This window comes from Camelus dromedarius, chromosome 23 (assembly GCF_036321535.1).
Source record: "Camelus dromedarius isolate mCamDro1 chromosome 23, mCamDro1.pat, whole genome shotgun sequence".
Taxonomy (NCBI): domain Eukaryota; kingdom Metazoa; phylum Chordata; class Mammalia; order Artiodactyla; family Camelidae; genus Camelus; species Camelus dromedarius.
The window spans coordinates 193,153-217,638 of record NC_087458.1 but is presented as its reverse complement, the minus strand read 5'-3'; the positions used below and the strand labels follow the sequence as shown (position 1 = coordinate 217,638).

The window sequence follows — 24,486 nt, the reverse complement described above, 5'->3', positions numbered from 1 at the left end:
GCCACCAGAGGTGGCGAACCCCAGGGATGCTGCTTCCTCCGCCAGAGCCGGCTCCACACCCCAAATCTGATCCAAGACAATGTGGGGCGTCAAGGCCTCGGACCTCCTCATCTGGCCCTCCCTGTCCCCATCCGTCGGCGGAACGGGGAGGTCACAGCCTGCGGGTTCTGGGCGAGACTGAGGCCCTGGGGGCGGAGTTACAGAGTGGAGTGTCAGAGTCCCGGGCAGCGGGGACGGAGCCTGGTGTTGGGGCGTGGTCTGGGCGGGGCCTCGGTGTCTAGGGGCCAACCAGGTGAGGTCGGGCTTGACTGCGGAGCTGGCGCCGGGGGTCGGGTCCAGAGAGGCCCGGACGCGGTGCCGCGGGTGGCGGGACGCAGTGGGTCGCCGAGTCTGAGCCGGGCCTGGGGACAAAGCCGCAGGGCCGAAGGAGGAGTCGAGGAGGCCAGAGGTCCACCCAGAGCCGGGGGCGGGGCCTCGCGGGGGTGGCCAGCTCTCTGGGGGCGGAGCCAGGCGGCGGGTCGGGGTCAGGGCCCCAAGGAAGCAAGATCCGCCCAGGGGCGGGCCCAACGCTGTGCGGGCGGGGGAGGGGCCAGCGCGGGGGCGGGGCCAGCGGGTGGGGGCGGGCCCGGAGGCGGGGCACCCGTGACGCGCAGGCCCCACCAGCCCGCCCCGAGCGCCCCGGAGGAGGCCGCCCGGTTCGCCGCGCGCTGCCCTCAGGTTCCATTGAGAAGAGCCGAGCGGCGGCGGCGGCGGCGGCGGCGGCGTCTGCGCGGGAGCCGAGGAGCCGGCAGCAGCCCGCCGCCCGCCGCCCCGGGCGGGCCGCGCGCCCTCAGCGCAGGGCCGAGCCTCCGGCCTCCGCAGCGGCACCGGGCCGGACGCGGCGGGCTGGGGGCGCCGGCCGCGGCGGCCGCGGAGCCTGGGGGCCGGGGGCATGAGCCGCCCCGCGCCCCCGCCGCCCGCCGCCGCCCGCCAGGGGCTAGAGGCGGCCGCCGGGAGCGCGCGCGGCGCCGGAGACATGTCCAGGAGGAAACAGAGCAACCCCCGGCAGATCAAGCGTGAGTCAAACTTTGTCCGCTGTCCCCGACCCCCACCGGCCCCCGCCGGCCCTCCCCCGGCCCGCCCCCCTCGGCCCGCGGCGCCCGCGACCTTCACCCCGCGCCGCGCCCCCCGCTCTGTGTGCCAAGCGCGCCGTAATCTAATCTCCACCGGCGGGCCAGGCCCCCGTGTCTCGGCTCGGGCACCGGGGGTCCAGCCTGGAGGGGGTGGCCGCCTGGGGACTGGAACGGAGTGGCTGGGGGCGCGACCACCTCGCGACCTGTCCCTCCCCTACATCCCCGAGATGGTGCCGCGATAAGGCGACCCGGATCTGGGCTCAGATAAAGTTTAAAATATTCCATTCTGCAAGTCCCATCCTGATAAGATCGCTCTGTCGGGACGGGCTGAAATTGTGATCTTATCTCGGGAGGTTGACTCTCTCAGGCTTTGTATCTAGAGGGAGAAAGAGACCTGGGAGGGAGAGGGGGCACCGGGCCGCTTGGAAGTGCACGGCCATGAGGCAGGGACAGCCTGCGCCCACCACCACTCCTGCTGACCGCAGAGCCCGGTGTCTTGGGGGATGAGGGTGCAGCTACCACAGACCGTGCGCTAGGCTCCAGCCACTCAGACCCCGGTGCCCTGTCGCTGGCGTTTCCAACTGGAGCCTCCCGTGCCTGGGGACAGCCTCTTGAAAGTCTGACCCTCCTTGTGCCCCGGCCATGTGCCATGCCGTCTGAGGCTTGTGGGCACATACCCCTCCCCCCCCAAAAAAAAAACAGAGGGGCTGCTTCAAGTCAGGGAGGGGTCTCCTAGGACTCAGTCCTAGGCCAGGGTCGCCTCTGCAGGCGTCCAAGTTTCTCACTCGTCCGGCCCACGGGCCACTCCCCTGGGCAGCTGGGCAGCCACTGTGTCCACACTGCCATGGCCCTGCGATAAGAACAGTCCGCACTCTCCAGGCCGCTCTGCTGCGTGAGCAGGGGCAGAGAGGGAGAGAGAGCAGTGCACAGGAAGCAGGCTCCCCACCCCACGCCAATCATAACTTCGCGCCTCTGCAGCCAGGGGCAGGGCACTGTGCTTTCTTTAGGGGGCCACATCTCTGAGGCCAGACGGGAGGGTCGTGGGGGCCAGCCAGGAGGCGAAGAGGGGGGCCTCATGCAGCCCAGCACTGCCTCTTCTCTCCACGTGACCACTGCTACCAGGACCCCATGTGCATGCTGCTGGGGGAGTGTCTACTCCTGAGGTCCCAGAGGGGGAAGGCAAGCATGAATCCGGGTTCCCGTAACCCGACTCCTCAATGTGCAAGCGGGACCTGTTTTCCGAAAGTCGCCTTCTATCAAGTCAACTCAAGTATTAAAACCACCCACAGGTCCCGATCTGCACTGGTTCTCTGGTTTCTTTTTCCCCTCCTCCCCGTGCGCCTCTGTTCGGTCTGTTCTCGTGTGTGCGTGTGTGTATGTGTTTCAGCCTGATGAGAAATGCAGATAGCGCGGGCAGGGAGATCGCAGGCTGGGAACCGATCGCCAGCGCCGATAAGGTCGCGAGCTGGGCGAACGCCGGGGCTCAGCTGGGTCGACGAAACGGTGTACACTGAGGACAGGGACCAAAGCGGGCGCATGGGCAAACCCCCGCTGTCCACTTTCAGCACTCCCGGTAACAGGACAGGGGAGGGGTCCAGCCCTGGGAGGCGGGGACGCGCACCCTCCCTGCAGCTCGCGGCCCCGGGCGCCTCCTCCCCCTGGCAGATCTTGACGCGTTAAGATGCGATCGCTGATTGCCACCAAGCGGCGGCGCCCGCGCGCCCGCCCTCTGCCCGCGGCTGAGCGTAGGGCCCTCGCAGCTGGGTGCCCGCCGCGCTGGCCTCACCTGCGATGAGGCCGCGGTGTCGAGGGGAGGGGGCCGAGCGCTTGAGGCCGCCGCCCCCCGCGCCCCCACCAAAGCCAGGGCGCAGCTGCCCGCGCCTCTGTGCGCCTTTTGTTCCGCGCGAAGATAGATGTGCCGCGCTGATAAGGCGCACAACCGATGGCGGCGACGATAGGCGCTCCCATTTATTAACTTCAAACGTGGGAGCCGGGGAGGGCGAGGCGGGAGCGCGGCCTTGGCCGGCCAGATGGCTGCGACGATAGGCCCGGCGCGCTGGCGAGAAGCGCGGGGCGGAGCACAGCTCGGGACCACCGGCGCCCCCGGCCCGCCGAGGTTTCCTCCCGCCCGGGTCGATGTGAGCTGAGATAAGCGCCGGGCCGGTCGGCCGGATGGCGATCGTTAAGAGCGATAAGAGGCCTTATCTATGGCCACCAGGCCCGGCCAGGTTCGAGGCAACAACAGCGCGCGGGGGCGTTGGGGCTGGGGCGAGTGGGGACTTCGGACCCGTGGGGGAGGCGGGGAGGGGGCGTGCGTGCCTGGGTCCCTCTGGGCGAGTTTTCATCCCAAACACACTTAATTGCCAAGAAGTTGATCCTCCCCCTGCGGGTGGTACAGTCCATCAAAATGAAAGAAAACTGACTTCGCACCGGCCCGGAGGGGGAGGGGAGAGGACACCTCGCCCCTGATTCCTATTAGATGGTGTGAGATAGCCAGAGGCGGAGTTGTCACCTCCAAAAGGACCGTTGGTGTTTTCCCCCTTGAATCAACTTGGGGTTGGTGTTGTTCCTGGCAAGTAGTAGGTGTAACCTGCTTGGAGTTTTCTTGGAAAAACAAAAAAATCAAAGTGGTTTCCATTGCCAGGCTGAGGTTGGGGGAACCCAGTGTGCTGGCATCTTTTTCAGCAGGTCCCCCAAATCAGAAGGGAGGGTCTTCTCAGACCTGCCTTGATTCACTCAGCAAATCTTTACTGAGCACTTGCTGTGTGCAAGCACTGGGTCCCTGGGGAGCTGGGGAGGGGTGGGCTAATTAAGCAGGGCAGGCTGAGAGTCGTGTGGAAAATCGGAGTAGGATGTGGGCAGGTGGGGTGCCACCTGGAAGGGGGGACTTCCAGTGAGGTCAGGAAGAGGCTGGCCATGAGGGCACCTCCAGGGACAGTAGGCTAGTCTCAACTTCCAACTGAAAAATGGGAACAGGAATAAGACCCCAGGTCAGGCTGGGGATGTTGAGGGGGTCACAGAGCCCCTCTGCAGTGGGAGGGCCCTCGGGGACCACGGATCTCAGATGCCAGCCAGGCAAGGGGCTCCCAGCAGAAGTCCCACCAGTCCCAGCCCCAACAGCTGCCCCATCTCCTACAAGGGTGTTTTTCTCACGTTCTCAGAGTTTGATTAAACACGTTATTGGTGACCACAGGATGACTCATTCACTCCAACCTTTGAAGCACCTGCCTGCTCTCCCCAGCAGCCCGACGCCCACCTGGGGGCTGGCAGCGCCACCTGAGGAGGGCCAGTCCCAGGGAGAGCCTGGGTTAGGCTGGAAGGAGGGGGGGTGGTCTCTCTCTGACTTTTTATGAACTTGAGGGGGAATATCTGCACAGAGCCACTCACACTCCCCTCCCAAGAGTGGGAGGCCCCGGGAGTCCTGCTGGTTCCCGGGGGCCACCCTGCAGCCCACCGCCCTGCTGTGCTGGCAGAGAAGCAGGGAAGAGGGGGCTTTGGCTCCCCGATGGGCCCTCGTGGGCAAGCTGCTTTCCCCTCCACAGCTTCGGTTTCCCTTTGAGAAACGGGTGTAATGCTGCCTGCCATCTGGGGGTGGGGACGGAGGGCCTGAGCCTGCCTCCACAGGCCTCGGCCACCTCCTCAGAGCCCTAGGGGCCAAGCTGCCATGAGCCTCGGGGACCAGGGCCTTGGAGATGGGAGAGACTTGCTTACAACCGCCAGCCCCTGAACCTGGCCTTGAGCAGAGCTCTGGTGGGCAAGCACTGGGGTCCCAGCCCTCGCCCCCTGAGGTTGGGGCTTCTCTCTGGCTCCAGGCCATTCTTGGTTTTCCTGCATTCCTGGGCCTCAGGGAAGACAGTTCATTCACTCATTAGATAGTAATAATAATACTAATAGTAGCTAATAGTTACAGTGCTTACTCTGTGCCAGGCCACATATTAGCTTAAAGCAGGTCCTATTTTTATCGCCGTGGACATTTTGGGGAAACCAGCAGAGAGAGGTTAAGGCTCTCGCCCTAGAAAATGACAACCAGAGTTGAAATTCCCCCACCCCACTCCCCACTCTGAGCATCATGCTGCTTTCCCACAGCCCTCTTGCCTCTGTCTGCCCCGGGCTTCCCCAGGTCTCAGTCTGCACATCTGTGAAATGGGCCTCTGAGAACAGAGGCTCCCAGGGGCCTCTCCCCAGCCCTGCCCTCACGAGTCTCCCGCGGCCTCCTTCCTACCATGTTCCCGGGCAGAGGGGGTCCCAGGGGCTTCATCCAGCCCTGCCCTGGGCCTGAGCCCCAGCTTCATCTGGCCCACTTGCCCAGCCCCTCCCCAGAGGTCACTGGGAGCCCAGCATGGCACCAGCCCCACCTGGGATTTAAATGGGTCAGTTGGGGAAGAAAGGAGGAGGGAATGCGATGCCATTAATTGTACCCCTTATCTCCTGTTTCTATGCCAACCAGACGTTCCTGGGGCTTGACGGGCTCGTGAATAATACTCCCGGCAGGCCTATCTGCCATCGACAGGCCTCCTCCTGGAGGCAGCTGTTGCCTCACTGATTGGTATCACCAAGCCCTAGACCCAGGCCTGGGCCCGCACATAGCCTGGCTGGGCTCCTGCCCACTTGGCCACATAGCCCTGGGTCCTCCTGGCACTGCCCCCTGGCCCCATCTCACAGAGCGGGAGACTGAGGCCATCATCCATGTCCGCTCTCGGGACCTCATCTGGGAGGAGTGGCCCAGGTGAAGGGGGCTGCAGAAGTGGGGGCAGCAACATCTGCAGTGCCGGCCTCCATGCGTCCTGGCCGCTGGGCCTCTGTGACCTCAGCTGTGGCACGAGGCAGGTGGCCCGACAAGTAGGAGCTCCACTGTCATCAGGCTGCACTGCGTGTGTTCCTGTGAGGAGGGGGAGCCTGCACTCAGGGTCGGGGGCAGCTCCCATCAGGGCTGACCCCCAACCAGGGCGTGTGTTCAAGCTGACCCTTGGAGGATTTCTCCCTGCCTTCTTTTAGTCCGTTGAATGCCCAGCCCCTTCCAGCGTCAGTGGCTTTGCCTCGATTTCCCCATCTGCAGAATGGGGATAAGGACACTGGTGGCCCCCCCGGGCATGGCTGTGAGAATCAACAGGAATTACATGTCACCTAAGACAGCTGTCACCATCCCCGTCCTCCTCAGGAACAGTATCTTTGTGGTCAATCAGTCAAGTCAGATCTGTGGTTTCCAGCTTATCTGTGATGGACAATTCCCTTTTCCCAAACTCTCATTAGAGAGTGAACCACATGCAAAGCCCCTGCCCTGGAAGTGGGCCCCTCAGCCTGCCCGGCCTGTCCCCCAAGCCGTTCCCACTACAACTTGCCAGACGGGTACCCAGGCTGTGCAACCTTGGAACATTGCTTGCCCACTCTGGGCTGGGGTCTCCTCATCAGAGAGGAGAGGCTACACTGGGGAATTGTCTAAGACACCCCACCTCATCATCTCCCTGCCTGAGCTCTGGATGGGTCTGGACCAAGCCAGCCCAGAGGTGAAGGGCTGTGGGGTCAGGCTGCCAAGTGAGGGGACCCCAGACTCCTGTGTCCCTGGGTCCATTTCACAGATAAGGAGCTGGAGGCCTGGAAGGGAACAGGGGCTTGCCCAAGATCCCTGGCCAGCAGTTGGCAGGTCAGGAGAGCAGTGGGCCCGCTCAGCCCGGGGGAGTGGGTCCAGGAGGAGCGGGGTTCTCTGCGGGAAGGACATCTTGGTGTTCCTGGCAGGGCCCAGGCAGTGTCAAAGAAAGTACCCCTCTCTGCCTCAGCTTGCCCACAGATCAGCGGCACGTCGCAGTCTGACACCCCATTTTTCAAATGAGGATGTGAAGGTGGCAAGAGGCCAGGACTGAGTGCTGCCCCAGGGCGAGGAGGAGGAGGAGACGGGGGTGGTTGGTCTCACTCTCCACTGCCCCCCGACTTTCCACCTCAGCACTGCGGGCCTGACTTCAGCTCCAGCCCCTCGGCTCCCAGCTGAGTGACCTCGGGGCTGTCTCCTGCTTTCCTGTCTGTGGAACAGGGTGCATACTCTGGAGGCCCGTCAGCGCCCATGGAGGCCTGGGACCCAGAGGGTGCTTAATGAGCAGTGTGTTTCGGGCACCCCTGGTGTCCCAGGTCAGATGGGGGCCCCAGCTGTTGGTTGCTGGTGGCATGTTGCTCCCACCCACCCCAGCTGTCCCTGGGGCCACTGGGCAGGCTCAGGACAGAGACCTTTCCCTCTGGGACCCCGATTCCATCCCCACCCCATCCCCAAAAGCATGGCATGGGGGCTCGGAGATCCCGGCTTGGGCTGTCCTCTGAGGCCTCTGGGCTGCAGGCCAGATCTCGTCTCCAGAGCAGGAGGCCACTGCATGGGGGGCTGCCACTCAGCCTTAAGTCCTGGCCTTGCTGTGACCCTGTGGGCAAGTGGCCTCTCTCATGCGTCAGTTTCTGCTTTTGAAGCAGGAGCTTCCTAAGAGCACCTCCCTCCTGGGGCCTGTATGTGGGGTCTGTGAGATCCCAGATGCAAACTGTAAAGTGCAGTCCAGGGTCGTGTGGATGTCGTGGCTCTGGGAGCTGCTGGTTGCATTACTGATATTTTGCCAGAAGCCCCAAGGGCTGGACACTTCACTCAGAGTCCTGTTTCCCACCTTCCTCCCCTTCATGTGTTAGTTTTGGAAGGAGGGACATGTGGGTAGGGGTGCCCTGACTACGCCACAGCCTGGGCTAGGCTGGCCCCACGTCCACGTCTCATCAGTCCCTTCCTGTCCAAGGATCTTCATCCTTATGGATTGACCCATTTTACCAGTGAGAAAACTGAGGCTCTGGGAGACAGTGATGTGCTCTAAGCCCTGTAACACAGGACCTGGGTGTGTAGACCCCAGGGTGGGCCGAGGTTTCTCTGGGCAGTGCCCACACAGCCCCCAGCCACCTGCCCTGCCATCCTGAGTCACCTTGCGTCCTCCGAGGCCTCTTCAGCCCAGCACCACCACACCACCTCCCTCCCACTTGGGAAAAGGCAGTGGCCCTGCTGGAGCAGGAATGCGGTAGCTGACCTTGGGCCAGGGCTGGGTTAGACAGACAGGCAGGCCCCTCCCCCTGCCTCCAGTCCCTGCATTCTGCCTCCCCGGGGCCGCCCGGGCCGCCTGCGGCCATGGACTCTCAGAGGCTTGGTTTCCCCTCCTGTAAAGAGGTGATGGTGTGCAGCTTCCATGATCCCGGGTCTGATCAGAGCTCAGCCCTGATCCCAGTGCTCCTGGTTCCCTCAGTCCCCACCCCAGGGCTGGAGTGGGGACAGAGACCCAGCCAGTCAGCCTCGGAGCCCTCCTCCCCTCTAAGCATTTTGCAGGCATCCGCTCCTGTGATTCTGCGAACACCCACTGAGGTCAGGGTTCTCAAACCATTTTGCACCCTGAAAAATGGAGGATCAGAGAGGGTGGGTAGTTGCACCAGGATCACACAGCACATGAACAATGTAGAAATGGGACCGATGGGGTGATCTATGCATCCCCGCCCCAGCTCCTGGGCTGGGTGCCTATGTCCCAGGCACCCCTAGACCTTGCAGGCATTCTGCTTCCTGGAGAGGAAGGGCCAGCCACAGTGGGGGCTCTGAATGTGGGTGGCTGCAGGAGCTTCCGCGTGGACGACCACTGCCAGGACCGGCTGGAATCCTGGGGTGGAGGCTCTTAGACCCTGTGGGTGTACAGAAGTTACCTTGCCCTCCTAAGCCTCAGCCTCCACCTCTGCGAGATGGGGATGCTGAGGGGACGCCGGGCTGAGTGCAAGTCAGTAGGCCTCCCAGGGCCTCGATTCCCCTACAGAGTGGAACCATGATGCCGACCTCGCGGGGCAGTGAGGCTGGTCAGCCCTGACAGCAGAGGTCCTGCCTGGCCCAGAGCCCCTGAGTCATCTGTGTTGCTTGACAAAGTTACAATGTAGAGGGCAGAGGGCACCTCTCCTTTCCCCAGTCTCCCCAGGGCTGCATCCCTCCGGTCCCCCTTGGTGCGTCACTTCGGTCCCTCCAGCGCTCCCGATCTGCCCCGGTTACTTGCACCTGCCACAGCCCCCTGCCTTAACTTCTCTTTTCTCCACCTTGCAAGTTGGACCCAGGGAGCGCACAGCAGCCAAACCTGCCAGGGCAGCTCCTGGTCAGACGGGGCATCTGGGCAGCAGGGTCCTCGGGTGAGGCCCTGCCCTGAGCCGCAACTGCAGGGCTCCCCAGGGAGTGAGTGGATTTGAGGGCCCCTTCCTCTTGAGTGGACAGAGGTGTTCCATTAATGGCCCTTGGGGACCCACCCCCGGCGTGCCCATAGGGCCCTGAGGGCAGGCGGGAAGCCTCAGCATCTTAGAGGCGCACCTAGCACACTTTGAGCCTCCGCCGGTGCCTGCAGGGACAGCGTCCCCAGGATGGTCCCCCCCCCCCCCCGGCTGTTTTGTTACTGTGTTTCCTGTTCCTGGGGCTTGGGGTCTGGAAAAGTCTTCCAGCAGAGGTGACGGGGGACCCTTCGGGTCAAAAGGCAGGAGGGCAGGCTGCTCGCATCCCAGCCCCACTCACAGTACCCCCACACCATCCACCTTTTCCACTTCATGGGCCTGGCACAGACCCACTGGGACCCTGAGGTGGCCTCCTGCCTCAGTTTGCCCTCCCACGACATGCCCGTACCCAGCTCCACAAAACCAAACATTCTCCCAGAGAGCAGAAGGGCCCCTCCGCACTCACTGCCATGGCCTTGATGGTTGGTGGGCACCCAGGCCCTCGGGGGCCCCTTCTAGGCCCCCTTTCCCTCCTGGCTTTGCCGGCCAAGGCCTGGTCCGCCGGAACCGCCTCCTGGTCCAGGCCTCTGGCGGGCGCAGGTTTCAGCCCCTGTGATAACTCGGAAAGTTGAACTGGCCCCATTACTGCGCCAAGATGGTGGGCGAGATACGGCCCTGATAATGGGGGAGATACGGCGTCTCCGTGGCCAATAGCCCAGCCTCTCCACCCATTAACATTCCCCACCAGCGATCGCTCCAGCCTATCTCCTCCATTTCCACTCCTCCCGCAGATAAGAATGGAAATTCTGACTTCATAGCTCACTGATTAAAGTGTCTGGATTTCTTGATAATACACAGATAAATTATGTTTTTGAAAAAGAAGGTAGGGAGGGGGTGGGTAGGGCGGGGGCCGTCTCTCCGGGCCTCTCCTGGCCCCCCGGGCCCGCTGTGAACCTTGGCACGTCCAGCCTGCACCTCCCAGGCCTCTGTACAAGGACAGCGTCCAGGGGCCAGGCTGGGGAGGGGAAGGCAGAGGCCTCCACACAGAAAGGCAGCAGCAGGGGCAGGAACCATGTTGCAGGGAGTGAGGGCTGGGGGCTGAGCCTTCTGCGGGGAATTAAAGCCTCCTCCGCTCCTCACAAGGGCCCAGCGTCTGGACCCGGCTGCCGGGGCTCTCCCTGCTGGGACATATCCCTGGGCCTCAGTGCCCTTATCTGTCCAGTGGGCCCAGGCTTGGAGAGAGGATGCCGGGATTTGGCCCAGTTGGGTCTCTGCTCTCTCCCTGGCCCCTAGAACCAGCGGTGCCTAGTTATGCAGTGGGTGCTCAATAAATGTTGAGGGACCAAAGGGAGCCCCACCTGCCGGTTGGGGCTGGGCAGGGCTGGGCTCCCGGCTCTCCCTGCCCAGTCCCCAGCCACCCTGCCTGCGGAGGCCCGCCTGGCTGCCACGTGTGACAGCTACGCCCAGATGGGGCTGAGGGGACATCCCTGCGTCTGTCTGGATAAAGCTGCCTCCTTCAGCTGATCCGAGATCCGGCGCTGATGCTGCGATGAGAGTGATTAGGGCCTGCGTGGGGCTAATCCTCCCGCTGAGGGACAGGTGCGGCAGCTGTGGGGGTCGGGCGCCCGCTCAGGGAAAGCCAGGGCCCCGTGGCCGTGACAGTCCCGCTGGAGCCGTGGCTGAGCCGAGCCCACCCATGATGCAGAAAGCCCCGCCCGGCTGAGGGGCTGCTCGGGGCCATATCCACGCCCCGACCCCCGTCCCCTTTACCCTTGAGAAATGAGCTTCTCTGGGATCCCAGAGGCAGGAGACCGGTGTGGGCAGTTGGTGGCATTTCTGGGTGGCTCTGGGACTCCCCAGTCAGAGTAACCCACAGAGAGCCGTCATGAGTGGATCGCTCCCTTCCTGAGCACGTGGACCTGACCTGCATCACCCTGTAGGGCCCTCCCAGCAGCCCCGGGAGGGGACCTCTGTCCTCGTTTATCCTCAGAGGACTCAAGCCTCCGAGATGGCCTGAACCCAGCCTGGGTCCCGCAGCACAGGAGGGAGCCTTGGGTGAACTCAGCCCAGGACCCACAGCACGGGAGGGAGCCTTGGAGACCTGGCTCAGAGGCCTGGTCGAGGGCTGGGTCTCCATCCTGGCTGGCAGTTCCGGGGGTGTTGGTGGCCACAGGCCTCCACTGCCCCAAGGGGACTGCCTCCTCTGTTTTGGAGAGAAATGCCCAGGCACAGAGAGGGTGAGTGACTGCTCAGGGCCACACAGCCCTGTCCTAGCGCGGTGAAGGAGGTAGGTGCCATTTCATCTGCCCCAGAAAACAGGCTCCTTGGGTGATAAGGTTGGTTTCTTTCTGTCTTTTGGGTTTTATTTTCTTTCAGTATTCTAAAGGAAGTCAGCTATTTCCAGTAAAATGGCTGCACATGCGGGGGAGGGGGCAGGTGTGTAAGGGGGTGTCCAGGGCTTGAATCCTGCCCCTGGGCTGGGGGGTGGGCGGTTGGGCAAGTGACTTAACTGTTTCCAGACTGTGTGATGGGCTTCCTCGGGCCGTAGGGTTCTCTAGGGGACACAGGTAGGGGTGAGGGTCCCCAGGGCCTTCCCTGCCTGCTGCACTCCCTCCTCAGATCCCACCAGCATTCTTCCTCAGCAGGTTTTGGCAGGTGGCTCCAGTTTGCAGGGGCCCAGGCCCTCATGCTCTCACGTGGTGATGTGGGTGGTTCCAGAACATGTCTCCTATGGCCCTAGACAACCCTCTGCTTTCATCAGGGCCAGAGAAAACACAGAGGGAGTGAAGGGGCCCAGCCTGCCCCCGTCGCTGGGGTTCACCTGTTCTGAGCCTCAGTTTCCAAATCTGTAAAATGGAGCTGGAGACACCAAGACCTGCCCTGCAGACCCTGGGCTGAGAGTCACTGGCCCACACTGGCTGTCTCCCCTGGGCTGTCCCCGCCTAGCCGTGTCCTCCAGGGCTCTCAGGACTTCTCAAGGCAGAAGCTCAGTGCTCTCCAGGCCACCAGCCTCAAGGCCAGAGAGGCCTGGGTTCAACTCCTGGCCCCACGACGCACTTGCTGGGTCCTCTCTCAGGGACCCATGCTCTCCTGCCCTGTCTCAGTGGTGACTGTGACCCTCGGGACCCCTTCCAGCCGGCAGCTCTGGGCCGGTTGCTGGGCATGTCGGCCACAGTGGGAGGGAACCTGAGAGGGAGGCCCCCAGCTTGGGGTGGGGGTGGCGGCGTGCTCCACCCTGCCCACAGCCAGAAAGAAAGAAAAGGGAACGGCGACCCTGGTGATGGGTGAGCCCTATTGCCGCTATCTGCCTGCCGCTCCGGGCAGTTCTGTTGTTTCCTGTTATCTCACCCACCAAGATGCCAGGCACAAAAGCCCATGCACACGCACTCACGCACACGCACAGCCCGTGGGCCCACCACCCTCCAACTCAGAGCCACGAAAATGGTGCCACTAGATCTGGGCGAAACGGGGACAGCCAGGTCCTCTTAAAATCATCACTGGTGTGTTGTCACTCTGCAGAGGAAGCTGGAAACAGCCCTCCCTGGCCAGGCAGCTAAAAATAAGAAGTGGCCCTCCCTGAAGGGCAGGACCCAGCCTTGGGGTGGGGAGCCAGGACTTGGGGGGAGGCCCCAGCTGCGCTGCTGCGTCCTGCCTGTGCGGCCTTGGGTCAGTGTCTTTCCCCCCTGAGTCATTTGTGATGGGGTGAAGGAGAAGGATTAAACAGAGCCTTAGAGGAGAAGGAAGAGGGTGCACTGTAACCAGAGTTCTCCCCGTGTGACAGGTGGCCCTTTTGGACCCAGACTTGGGACTAGGACACGTCACCGTGAGCCAAGCACCCCTATAACCCGGCTCCCCGGAGCCTGATCTCCCCAGAGACCAGCCCAGTCCCTTAGAGCTCAGGTTCCCCACAACTGTCCCACAAAGCCAGTCTCCCCCAGAGCCAGCCCAGGGCCCTCAGAACCCAGTGTCCCCCAGAACCTGGCCCCAGGCCCCGCCCCCGGCCTCACCACCACAGCCAGGGTCCCAAGGTCCTAACCTGTGCTTGTCCTCAGCCAATGGAAACAGGACATGCAAATGAGCAGGAGTGAGGCCCAGGGATTGGCTGGGCTCTGTGTGGGGGCGGAGCCTCTTCCAGGGGCACCCTTAATACGTGGGGACACTGCCCAGTGGTGGAAACCCGGCCCAGGACTCGCATTGGCCTGGGCACGGGGGGATGGACAGGCAGGCCCTTGGGTGACCTCCTGCTGGACCCCAGAGCCCAGACCCCGACAGACAGATCAGTGTGGCCAGCTCTGACTCCCAGATGGGAACAGCAAGTTCCAGAGCGGGACGGGCTGGCTCAAGGCCATCCAGCTCCCCTCCCACTCTGCGTGTCTGGGGCACCTCCAGACCCTGTGTGAGCTGTCCCCTCAGTCTCTGCCCTCCCCCCACTGTGATTTCCATCTGGAACCTCACTCTGCCAGGCCCTGTAGCACAGGCTGGGGCTGGGGCCTCAGCGCCATCCCCACAAACCACGGCCCCCCACCCATTTGCCCGGCCTGCTTCCCCATCTGGGCCCTGTCTGCCACCCAGGGTTTCTGTGCATTCCCTGGGCCTGCTTCCCCATCCATACAGCAAGGGCTGACATGCGACGTTCTGTTGTTCAGGTGGGGGTCCTGCTCGATCTGTGGCTGTGACGTATTCTGGAACCTGGGGGTCCTCCAGGGCTCCCGTTCTCAGGACTTTACGTGATAGGAGACCATGTCTGTAGGAAGCCTTCATGAAACTTCGGAAGGTTCTCATGGTGTTCCAAGGCACTTTGCACCCCCTGGGATGTCTTGTCAGCGTAGTGGGGCCCCAGGTAGGCCCTGCCATCCTGGAGCCCGGCCAGAGGCTCCCCCAGCTCCCATAGCACCCTCAGGGCTCTGTGACCTGAAAACCAGCCACAGGCGTGGGCGTTTTTCAAAAAATGCATAAGTGGAAACTAGCAGAGGGGTGAGGAGGGAAGGAGTTTGGGCTGAGATCAAGGTGGAGGAAACGGGGAGGGGGCCATCGGACCAGAACCAGACTGCCACCGTGAGACATCGGCTGAGCCCCTCACCTCTGGGGTGACGGTCCTTCCACGGGGTGGGAGGTGTGAGGGTCAGAGGGACTCAGCACGCAAGAGTGAAAGGACAGCCCCAGGGCAGCCTGACCTGGGGGGGGCCTCCCAGCACCTGCCTCGAAGTCTCTCCATGAGGGGCCCGCATTCAACACAGCTCTGTCTCCCCCAGGACAGCGCAAGGCATACAGTAGGTGCTCCATAAATATCCCCTCGACTGATTTCTACATCTGCTCCCTACCCTAGGCCCTGTCCCAGGGGAGCAGAGCAAACCCAAGGAACAAAGGAGCTGGAAGAAAAACTCAGCCCCTCCAAGTGAGCGCTGTGGTGGGTCGTGGGTGGTGGGCAGAGCCCTTCCAGCCCGGGGAGGACCCTGGCCCCCAGGCAGGGCTGAGGGCTGCCGCTTCAGGGCTGGCCGCCTGGGAACAGGGATGGAAGAGAGACAGGGCAGAGGCAGGTGGCAGTGTGTGTGGGGAAGGGCATCCCTGGCAGAGGGAGCAGCAGAGGCGAGTCTTGAGGAGGGAATGAGGTGTGATGGCGGGAGAGAGGCCAGGCCTGGTGCTCGCCTTGGGCTCGCTGGGGGTTCCTGAGGCCGGGGAGGGCCACTGCGCTGCTGGGAGTGCAGTGGGACCAGGGGAGCCTCAACCCTTTTGGTGGGAGACCAGCAGGGCTGGACCCTGACTGGAGAGGTTCACCTGGGACCGTTCCCGGGACCGGTCAGCTTGCCTGGCGTCCCTCCTGGACTCAGCACGCTCCCCAGTGTCTCCGGCCCCCATCTGTGGACGCAGGACCGGACCCCAGCAAGCCCTGGCCTGTCTCTGAATTCGGCAAATGGCCCGAGGCAGCGTGGCAGGGAAGGCGTCGCTGTGAGTAGGGGTATGTGTCCCTGAATCCGAGGAAGGGAACAGGCACTTATGCAGCACCTGCTGTGTGCTTCATGGGCGTGTGTGTGTATGTGTGTGTGCTAAATGTAGTGCCAAAATGTACGTAACTCAAGATTTACCATTTTAACCACGTCAAGTGTGAAACCAGCGGCAATACGTACGTTCACAAGGTTGTGCAACCATCACCACTACGCAGTGCTAGAAATTTTCCATCGTCCATCAGAAACACTGTCCCTGTCGAGCACTGACACCCCCTCCCCAACCCCTGCAGCCTCCATTCTACTGTTATGTATGAATTTAAGCCAACAGGTTCAGGCTGGGGAGGGGCCTGCCCGACAGGATTTGAGCCCAGGTGTCCCCCTCCTCCAGCCTCCTGGACGCTGTGGCTCTGGGCCCCATGGGGATGAGAGACACATTGGGCCAGGAGGTCTGGGCTCAGGCCCTGCACAGCCACCAACTTCCCGTGGGCCCAGGAAAGCCTCTCCACTTGGGGCCTCAGTCTCCCAGTCTGTTCAGTAGAAATAGAGAAGGTCTGCTGCTTGGAACCCAACCACATCCCCCAGGGGGAGGCCCGTCCAAAGGACCCTGCCCCTTCCTTCCTCCCTGCTGCACACCATCCCCAGGGCACTGGGGAACTGCCTGGGCTAGTGGCTTCAAGTCTGGACACTAGAGTCTCCCAGGCCCAGTGAACATCCCACTCCTGACTTGCAGTGCATCAGGAAGGCCTGCCTGGAGGAGGAGAGATAACCACCCCCCCCCACCCCAGGGCCACAGCACCATGGCATGAATGAAACCCGGAGCACAGAGTGGAGCCTGGAGTTCTCGTGATGCGAGGGCCCTGTCACAGTGGCCCCAGTGCAGGACCCAGGGCAGTCGTGCCCGAAGGCTGGGTCTGCAACGAGCCCGGGCAGGCCTGCCCTCCTAGTGCCTGGCCACAGGCCCTGAGAGGCCGCTGCCCTGGGGGTGAGAGCCGAGGAGGGCCCTGGCGCCTGGCCTGTCCCCCCTCGGGGTCTCCAGCCCCTGCCTATCAGATGGCAGGGCCCTGTCACACTGGAGCCCCGTCCCCTTCCCGGAAGCAATCTGCCTCCATCCATCTGACGAGCAGGCCGTGCGGCGATGGCTCCATTAGCCGCGGCCCCCCGCTTCCATCTGTCAGCCCTTATCAGCCCATCTGGAGACAGCGTCACGCCACAGCCTGCGGCCCCCGTTTTCTCGGGCACTATTCCCCGTCTCCTTCTCCCGGCCACCTTCGCACTCATGGTTCTCTGCCGTGGCCTCGGCCGCCCCTGCCGCACGCCGTGGCCTTGACTGCCGCCCTCGCCCCTGCCACCTCCCCCCGCCGTCACGCCCGGGGTCTTTGCCACACACCCCAAGTGTGCTCTTGGCCGCCGGGCCACTCCCCACCCCACCCGGGCCACGCGGCCCGCACCCCCACCCCGGAGCATTAGTAATCGGTTCTCGGGAGTGAAACAATCTCGGGTAATCTGTCAGCGGCTATCGGGCCCATCGGAGGGCCGGGAGTGGCCAGGCCCAGAGATGGCGCCAACCTCTCCCGTTGATAAAGTCTCCGAGTTCAGCGCTGATGAATGTGGAGTAAGGGCAGGCCGTCGATAGGATGTGGACTTGGCAGGCCCGCAGCTCCGGCTGAAACCAATCTCTCCCCTATCAGCCGGGCTGGGCTTTCTCAGGCCCCGCGCTTTCTTCCCGCCTCCTCCGCCTCCCCTCCTCCGCCTCCTCCGCCTCCCCTCCCCTCGCCCCGCCTGGGCCCCTGCCCCCAGGGACCCAGGTTGGGGACCGGCCCACTGGCCCTGGCCCGAGAGAGGGGGCAGGCTCCAGGCAGGGGAGGCTCCTGAGGCGGCCCAAAGAGGCAGCACAGAGCTGGGGACTGCCTGGAGGTGGTGGCTAGGCCACAGAGGCCACAGGCCAGGGCCCTCCTTGCCATCCAGCGTCCACATTCTTGTGCTTAGCTTCCCACGGTGCCGAGAATAAACCCCAGGCCAGCTGCCTTTGTGCCCCAGCCCCTCGGCCTCTCCACCCACGCTGTCCTCAGCTGCAGCACCCAAACCTTCCAAACTCTTTCCAGATTCTGGGACTTTGCACTGGCAGTTCTGCCTGCCTGGATTTCTTCCCTGCTCACAGCTTAAATAGCGCCTCCTCCAAGAAGCCTTCAGTGACTTCTTCCACTGCCCACCCACCGCTTTCTATCCTGCACCCATCCTGGCCCTTCATGATGTCTGAAGTGTGTCCGCCCCCCACTCTGACCACTCACCCCCATCGGGGACCTGTTTGGTCATGGCTAACCCAGCATGTGGCGGGCACGCACGCAGGACCCTGGGGGAAGAAGTCACAGTGCTCCTGGGAGTCACACTGGGAGGCATCTGTACCTGCTGCAAAACCCTTTCCCACCGACCCTCACAACAGCGCTGTAAGGTTGGTGGGTTTATACCCATTTGCCGGATGGGTAAACTAAGGCCTGGGAGGTTCCCTGGGCTCAGAGCCATGTGTCCCAGAGCCTAGCACTGTCTCAGTTCTGCCTTGTCCTGGATAGCCATGTGGGCAGGTGGCCAGCAGCCCGTGATGGCCCTGGGTGGAGGCTGGTGTGGCTGCTCTCTGCCTCAGTTTCCCCATCTACACAGCAGAGCTGGCTTCCTCATAGGCTACTGCTGATGAGGGACCTGGCAGAGCTTAAACTGTTGAGGGCTGTGCACAAGTGTCCTGGGGTCTGAGCCGGAGGGAGCCCCAGCTCCCGTGGGGAGGGGGTCCTTGGTGCCCACCTCTTCACAGCCCTGCTGACCCCCCCATCACAGCTAGGGAGGCAGGTGAACACCCCCACATGGCAGAGAGGGGGCCCTGGGCCAGGCCATGCAGTGAGCAGCAGACAGAGCCAGGCTCTGGCCTCAAGGAACAGACAGTCAGAGGGGGACAAATGGCAATCCCACAGTGACTCCTAGGGAAGGGACGAGGGGTGGTGCCTGAATGGGAGGGAGGCCTTCTCAGAGCCGCAGTCTGTCTGTGATGCAGAGCCAGGAAGGGAAACTGAGGCAGTGAGGGGAGAGGTAAGGCCTCAGGCCTAGGATCCCCCAGGAGCAGACACCCCCACCTCTATCACCAGGGGCAGCAGGTGTGGGAGCAGTCGGGGGAACGCAGGGCTCAGGAAAGGGGAGCAGTCTGTCCGCTCTCCTAGCTGTGAGGCCTTGGGCAAGCTTCTTGACCTCTCTGTGCCTCGGTCTCCCATCTGTATGAGGGGGTAACACTGTCAGGGTCATTACGAGCCTCAAAAGTCCCTCACGGGCCATTGTCTAGAACGGGGCCTGGTGCAGAGGCTGCCCTGAGCGCTGCTCATGGTCCCTCCGGCCCTGTGTGGCTCCAAGGGGTGATGCGGGCAGGGAGTCTGGGTGTGGCCGTGGGGCTGGGGCAGTTAAGCTCCGTAAGTTCTACCCGTAGGTTGCAGGCTGGCCAAAGAAGAAAGTGATGGTGGCTGCGGGTGGCATACGGGTGTAGGACCCCCTGGGTGTCAGCGCCCTATCTCCCCACATCTTGTCCCTCCCAGCTTGGAGCCCCCCACACTCACCCAGGCCTCGGAGGTCCCAGGCAGGGCCAGCAGCTTATCTTCTGCTGGTGGGGGGCAGTGGCACTCTTATTGTTCCTGGGGCTCCGTCCCTGGTCACACACCCCCAGCATGCAGGCTGAGACCCCAGGCTCCTCTCTGGGACCACACCAGACTCCCCCGGGTCCCCCACCACTTCACCCCAGCCCCTATCCAATGGTGGCTCTGAGCCCCACCGTGTCACGTGGTCACCAGTATTCCCTGAGCCCCTACTGTGTGCCGGTGCTGTTCCAGGCTGGGGGTGCCCTGCTCTCTCAGGGGCGCACACGGAGAACGTGATGGTGGAGTAGTCGTGCTGTGAGAAGTCGGGGGTGCCAGCCGGGTGAGCGTTCAGGCCAGGACGGCCTCGCCAGAGCCAGGGAGGGAAGGTGCTGGCATGGGTCAGGTCATGGTGGGCCTCGGCCCCCCAGTCAGAGTTTGAGAGACCGCCCAAGCAGAAGACGGGGGTGGGGGGATCGGCGCAAGGGTTCTGGTGAGCACCACCAGCAAGCCAAGCACAGCGGGGGGACGGGGGTCGGCAATCACTTGCACCGCCAGTGAGTCTTAGGGTCTGTGCCTGAGGGCAGGAGTGTGAGTCCTGGGCCCTGGGAGGTGGCCCTCAGCTCAGCCGTCACACAGGAGCCTGGGGACTCGGGACAGCGGATCCCCAGGAGCCGGCTTGCCAGTCTTACCCTGTCCCCTGTCCCCTGTCCGCCGTCTCCTGGAGGAATGTTTCATTTTGTCCTTCGCACCCAGGTCTCCCCTCCACACCCTCACAGGGCAGGAGGGAAGGGGTCTGCAGGGGGACAGGGAGGCCAGGACGGTCACAGTGGAGCAGGGTGCACGGCTGGCCCGCTGCGGGTGTTGGGGGACTGGCTGGGAAAGGGGGTCGATGCCAGAGTCTGAGCCCCTGATGCCCCTGAAGCTCTCAGAGAGAAGCAGGTATGGGCTGGTCTGTGGGCGTTTCCCTGGCTGAGCCTGGCCCACAGAGGGCCTGCGTCTTCCTTGGGTTACATGGGACTGTCCCGCCCAGCTTTCAGTGAACACACCTCCAGAAGCTGAGTGACGCTTGACAGCACGTGTTTTATTGTGTGTGAATGACTGCTCCATAAAACGTTTAATTTGTTCAATGCCGAAGTAGGTCACAGCACTCTTGCTTGTTGGAGGATGGGGCCCCTGCTGGGCCCTGCTCCGAGCACCCAGGTTCTTCCTCGGTGCCGCGGGCTCCCCAGGCCCTCAGACGACCCAGAGGGCATTGTGACGGTGGTCGGCCTGGCTTACTTGGGACAGCGGGTCCCCCAGCACCTCTGGGCTCGGCCTGCGCACATGCGGGGCTAGGAAGCCGCATGCATCAGGTCCAGCTCACAGCCTGGCAGCAAAGGCAGACAAGCCAACAGTCAGCTGCAGCCGTGACGGGGGCCTGACCCCCAAGGCCTGAGAGGCAGAGAGTCTGGGCTTGTGTCCGCTCCTCTGGGAGGAGCAGTGAGCCTCTGCTGCAGGGTGCATCGAGCGCCACCCAAGAGAAGTCGGGGGTTAGGCTGCTCAGCCCATGTCTCCACTGTCCCAGGGCCACTCCCACAGTCAGGGGGCAGGACCAGCATGGGAGGCTGTCTGGGCCCAGGCTCCCAGCACACATACAGTTCAGATGCTCACCCTCCCCTCCGTGGGGCAGGCCACCCGCTCAAATAAACCAAGACTCTCTCACCAACGTCCTCTTTGTGGTCGCCCTGGCTGTCAGTGGGGACTGATCCTGGGGTGATGAGGGCCACTGGTGGGTCACAGTGGGGACCTGCAGGGCCCCTCCCAACCTGAGCCTCCCGGGGCCCAGAGACCCTTCTGGGCTCGGCTGGGATCCTGAGTCTTGTCCTCACAGCCGTCAGTACCCCCTTAGCACACAGAGGCACAGCGTGGGTCAAGGCCCTGTGGCTGTAGGGGTGGGGGCGACAGAAGGACTTTGGTCATCATTCCTGGGGGTGCCAGTGGAGGGACTGGGGGTGGGGCCCTGGGAGCCAAGAGGGGCCAGTGCTGATGGGCCTGGACCCACGTGGGCAGCAGTAGGGAGAGAAGTGGGCAGCATCAGGCCACGTTTGGAGGGAGTGGACACGAGGTGGACCCACCGAGGTTGTCTGACGTTCATGCTGGGCCTCAGCGTCCTAGCAGGGGGGTGGGCAGGAGAGGACCCTCAGGCGCCCAGGAGGCCTCCGGACCCTCAGCCTCCTCCCGCAGTGCCTGTGTTAGCTCTGGGGAACCCACCTCCCTAAGTGTCCTCAGTTTTTAAGAAGCTCTGATCCAATGGGACTCTTCCTAGGCCTTGGTAACATTCCCTGGGCCCAGAACCTGCACCTTTCTGCCAGGCCTGAGGCTGTGAGGCGTGGGACATCCCTGCCCTTCACCAAGGCCCCGTACACTGGGCTCCCTGTCCCTACTCCCTGCTGAGGGCTCTCCACCCCTGCCCGCTTCTCTCCATCTGCCTCTGCCTGGAATTGTTTGGCTCCTGATTAGAACCGGGCATGAAGCACCAGTCACTCGGCCCCAGGGGCCTGGGCCGAGAGGTGAGGCCGCAGGGCAGGAGGCAGCCAACGGGCGGTCTGGGCCAGGCTGCCTCTGTGTGCAGTGCCTTGGTTTCCTCGTCCTTAGGCACCAGCTGGACCAGAGACCCTCCCAGCCTGGCATGAGTCCTGTCCACTGGGGCCTGGGTGGGGCCCCATCACCAGAGGTCTCACGGTCCACCGCCGCCGCCGCGAGGTCAGGCTTCAGACCCAGCCCAGTCTGCTGGGGGTGCCAAGCAGGGAGAGTGGGGTGTCCCCACCATGGCCCGAGCTGCCCCGCTGCCCGGCAGTGGGAAAGTCTGGATCTGTTGCTAATTCCGCTGTTATCGGGCCCTTATCCGGCTGCTGTGTGCCGCCCAGAGGCCAGGGTCCTCCCTGGCAGCGCCATGCCCCCTCCCGCCCACTAGCTGACCAGGGCCAGCCTGGGGGAGGTCTTTGTCTCCTGCCTGCACTGCCTCCCCAGGCCCCAGTGCCCCAGTCCGCTCCCTCCAGCCAGGCCCCTGGGCCCTGCAGCCCCATCCAGAGGGGCAGGTGCAGCACCTCCCTGGAGAGTGGAAACAATAACAAGTTATAACAATAACCACAGGTCTGTGCTCAGCACCCACAGCACCGCCTGGCTGACCCTTGACCCCAGGCTGCTGTCAAGCCCCCTTTCTGTGAGGAGACCAGGCTCAGGGAGGTGTGGCCTGCACAAGGCCGTGGGCCCCGGTGTCCTGCTGTTCCTTCTGCCTGGAATGCTTCTCCTCAGTTGCAGGCAACCTTCTGTCTTGCTCTAGATCATCACTCATCACCTCCTCCAGGAAGCCTTCCTTGACTGGCACCTCCACCTCTCCTTCGTAGCTGTGGCCACACTTGGCATTGTTCGTGTTTCTTTCTTGGAGGGTGTGTCTTGGCTACTGCGGGGTCTCCAGGGCCTGGTGCAGGGAGATTGACTCAGGGGCGGTTTCATGAGTGAATGAAGAATGAGGAGTGAGCAAGTGATTGAGAAGAGACCATGGTGCTCAGGGCTGCACACTGCAGGCTGTGCCCAGCACCACCCTCCCAGCTCTACAGCCCCCCGGGCAGGCCAGGACGTGGGGAAGGAGCAGGGCCGCATGCCCACCACAGTCCACCCCACCAGCGGGCCTGTGGTCAGGATCGGACCCAGACACAGGAAGAGGCATGGCAGGTGCCCGCACCGCTGCTCCTCCTCTGTGCGCCGGGAATACAAGGACCTTCCCCGAGAGGCGTAAGTGGCTGTGAGACGGGCAGGCGCAGAGCGGGGCCTCGGGGAAAGACCCACACTCGGGGTCGGGAGCAGGGGCCAGGCAGGGGGTGGGCAGTCTGCAGGTGCCAGCGGGGGCTTCCCGCCCGTCCAGTGCTCCCAGCCACCCCCTTTGCACCCTGCCAGACAGGTCCACCCAGGGGCCACGGTCAGGGGATTTCGTCCCCTCCTCGGCCACAGCTCCAGTGTCTTTGGGGCAGGAGGACCCCCAGCTGCCTCGGCATCAGAGGCAGGAGGGCTGTTAATAGTCGCCAGCCCAGGACTTGGGAGGGACTCGGGATCATCGTGCGGCACGGAGCCTGTCTCCGTAATGCAGTTTTAAAGCATGAAAAAAGGGAGTTGATGAAATTCCGCTATCAGTGCCAAGCCAATATGCAAAATATCTCACCCCCAATCAAATAGCTATTATGTTTCCATTTCCATTTCGGCGTCCGGCTTAACGAGCGGGAGACGGGTTGGCTTGCGGGGCGTCTGCTTGCCGTGATAACCAGGGGGCTCCGGGCAGCGGGGGCCGCGCCCAGCACTGCCCCGGCCTCCCTGACCACCATCATCACCCATGGATACCCCCAGCCAGGTGCTCGGCCTTGTGCCCGGTCCTCTCACCCCGCCAGGCAACAGGGCCAGTGTCGCCCTCACCCCAGGTCGTCCGCGGGGTAGGGGAGGCATGGGGAATGCCTGGTGCAGAGGAAGGCAATGGCCTGATCAGAGTCCAGGAGGGCAGCATGTTGAGGGGGTTCCGGCCAAGGGCCGTGGGCAGGTCAGTCCACCTTGCTGGGCCTTCGTTGACCCACCTGCAAAGTGAGTGTGACACCCCTCTGGGGTGCTGAGGGGGCTCCCAGGGCACCTGCCCTTCGTGACTGGCATCAGGGCCCGCCTCCCACTGCCCTCCACAGTTCCTCTGTGCACCCCATCCGCCTGCCCAGGACTGCGCCCCTCCCCGCACATACCTTCCACACGGGCTATGGGGCAGGGCGGGGCAGGGCAGGGCAGGGCAGGCAGGCCCACCCCCCAGGCCCTGCTGGGAGGTGGGTGGTGGTGACTGGTGGTGGTGACGCCCGGCCCTGAGCACAGCTCAGCACAGGTGAACATCGTCCTGGGGGGCAGGAGCTGCTGAGGTTTCTGAGCACAGGGAAGTGGTGTGACTTACCCGCGGTCACACAGCCAGAGCACCATCTGCCTGGCCATGGGTGGGCAGATTGGGTCCCACAGGGGCCAAGCAGGGTCCTTCCTAGCACTGTCACCCCACCAGTGGAGAAACCTTCCTGTCCAGCCCCTGCTGGAGCAGGGACCCAGGTGCCCCCGTGTGGCCCTGGGAGTGTCACGGGGGCTCCAGTGGCTGAGTCGGACACGGGGCGGGATTTGCCCGGTCACACCCCGGCACATCCTGCCTGTGGGCCCCCAGCCGCTTGCCAGTTGGCAGCTGTCTCCTGCACTATCAGAGCCGGTTGATTGTGCTGGATGAATTAGCGGCATCAGGATAATCGCCGCAGCCGCAGCCTTTCTCCACGCTCCTGTCACGCTTTGTGCGGAGCGGGTGTCTTTGTTCTCCCATAAACGTACCCGCCGTGAGCTCTGGGCCTCCCTGGGTGGCTGAGGCCCACCTGGGTGAGTGGGGGAAGCGTCAGCTGTGTGCCCCAGGGCCCTGCTCCCTGCAGCCCCTGAAGCAGGGGCTTCTCGCCCATTCTCCAGAGCTGGTACCCGAGGTCCTGAAGCACCATGGCATCAACAAGGGGCCCGCAGCTCCAGGGCATCCCCTCTCCAGCTCTGAGCAAG

The 24,486-nt window shown here is 63.4% G+C and overlaps 1 protein-coding gene across 2 annotated transcripts in view; it reads left to right on the top strand.

Moving 5' to 3' along the window:
• ZFPM1 (zinc finger protein, FOG family member 1) overlaps window positions 1-24,486 on the top strand; it is a 66,125-nt gene continuing 41,639 nt past the window's right edge. The window contains exon 1 of one of the 2 annotated variants that reach the window (XM_064477662.1): window positions 1-448. Coding sequence is in view for 1 of the 2 variants with exons in the window: in XM_064477661.1 (XP_064333731.1) it covers window positions 932-1,055 (124 nt within the window). In the remaining variant the exon portion in view is untranslated. Of the gene's footprint in view, window positions 449-922; window positions 1,056-24,486 lie in introns of those variants that run through there. The other variant, XM_064477661.1, reaches the window with a different exon arrangement.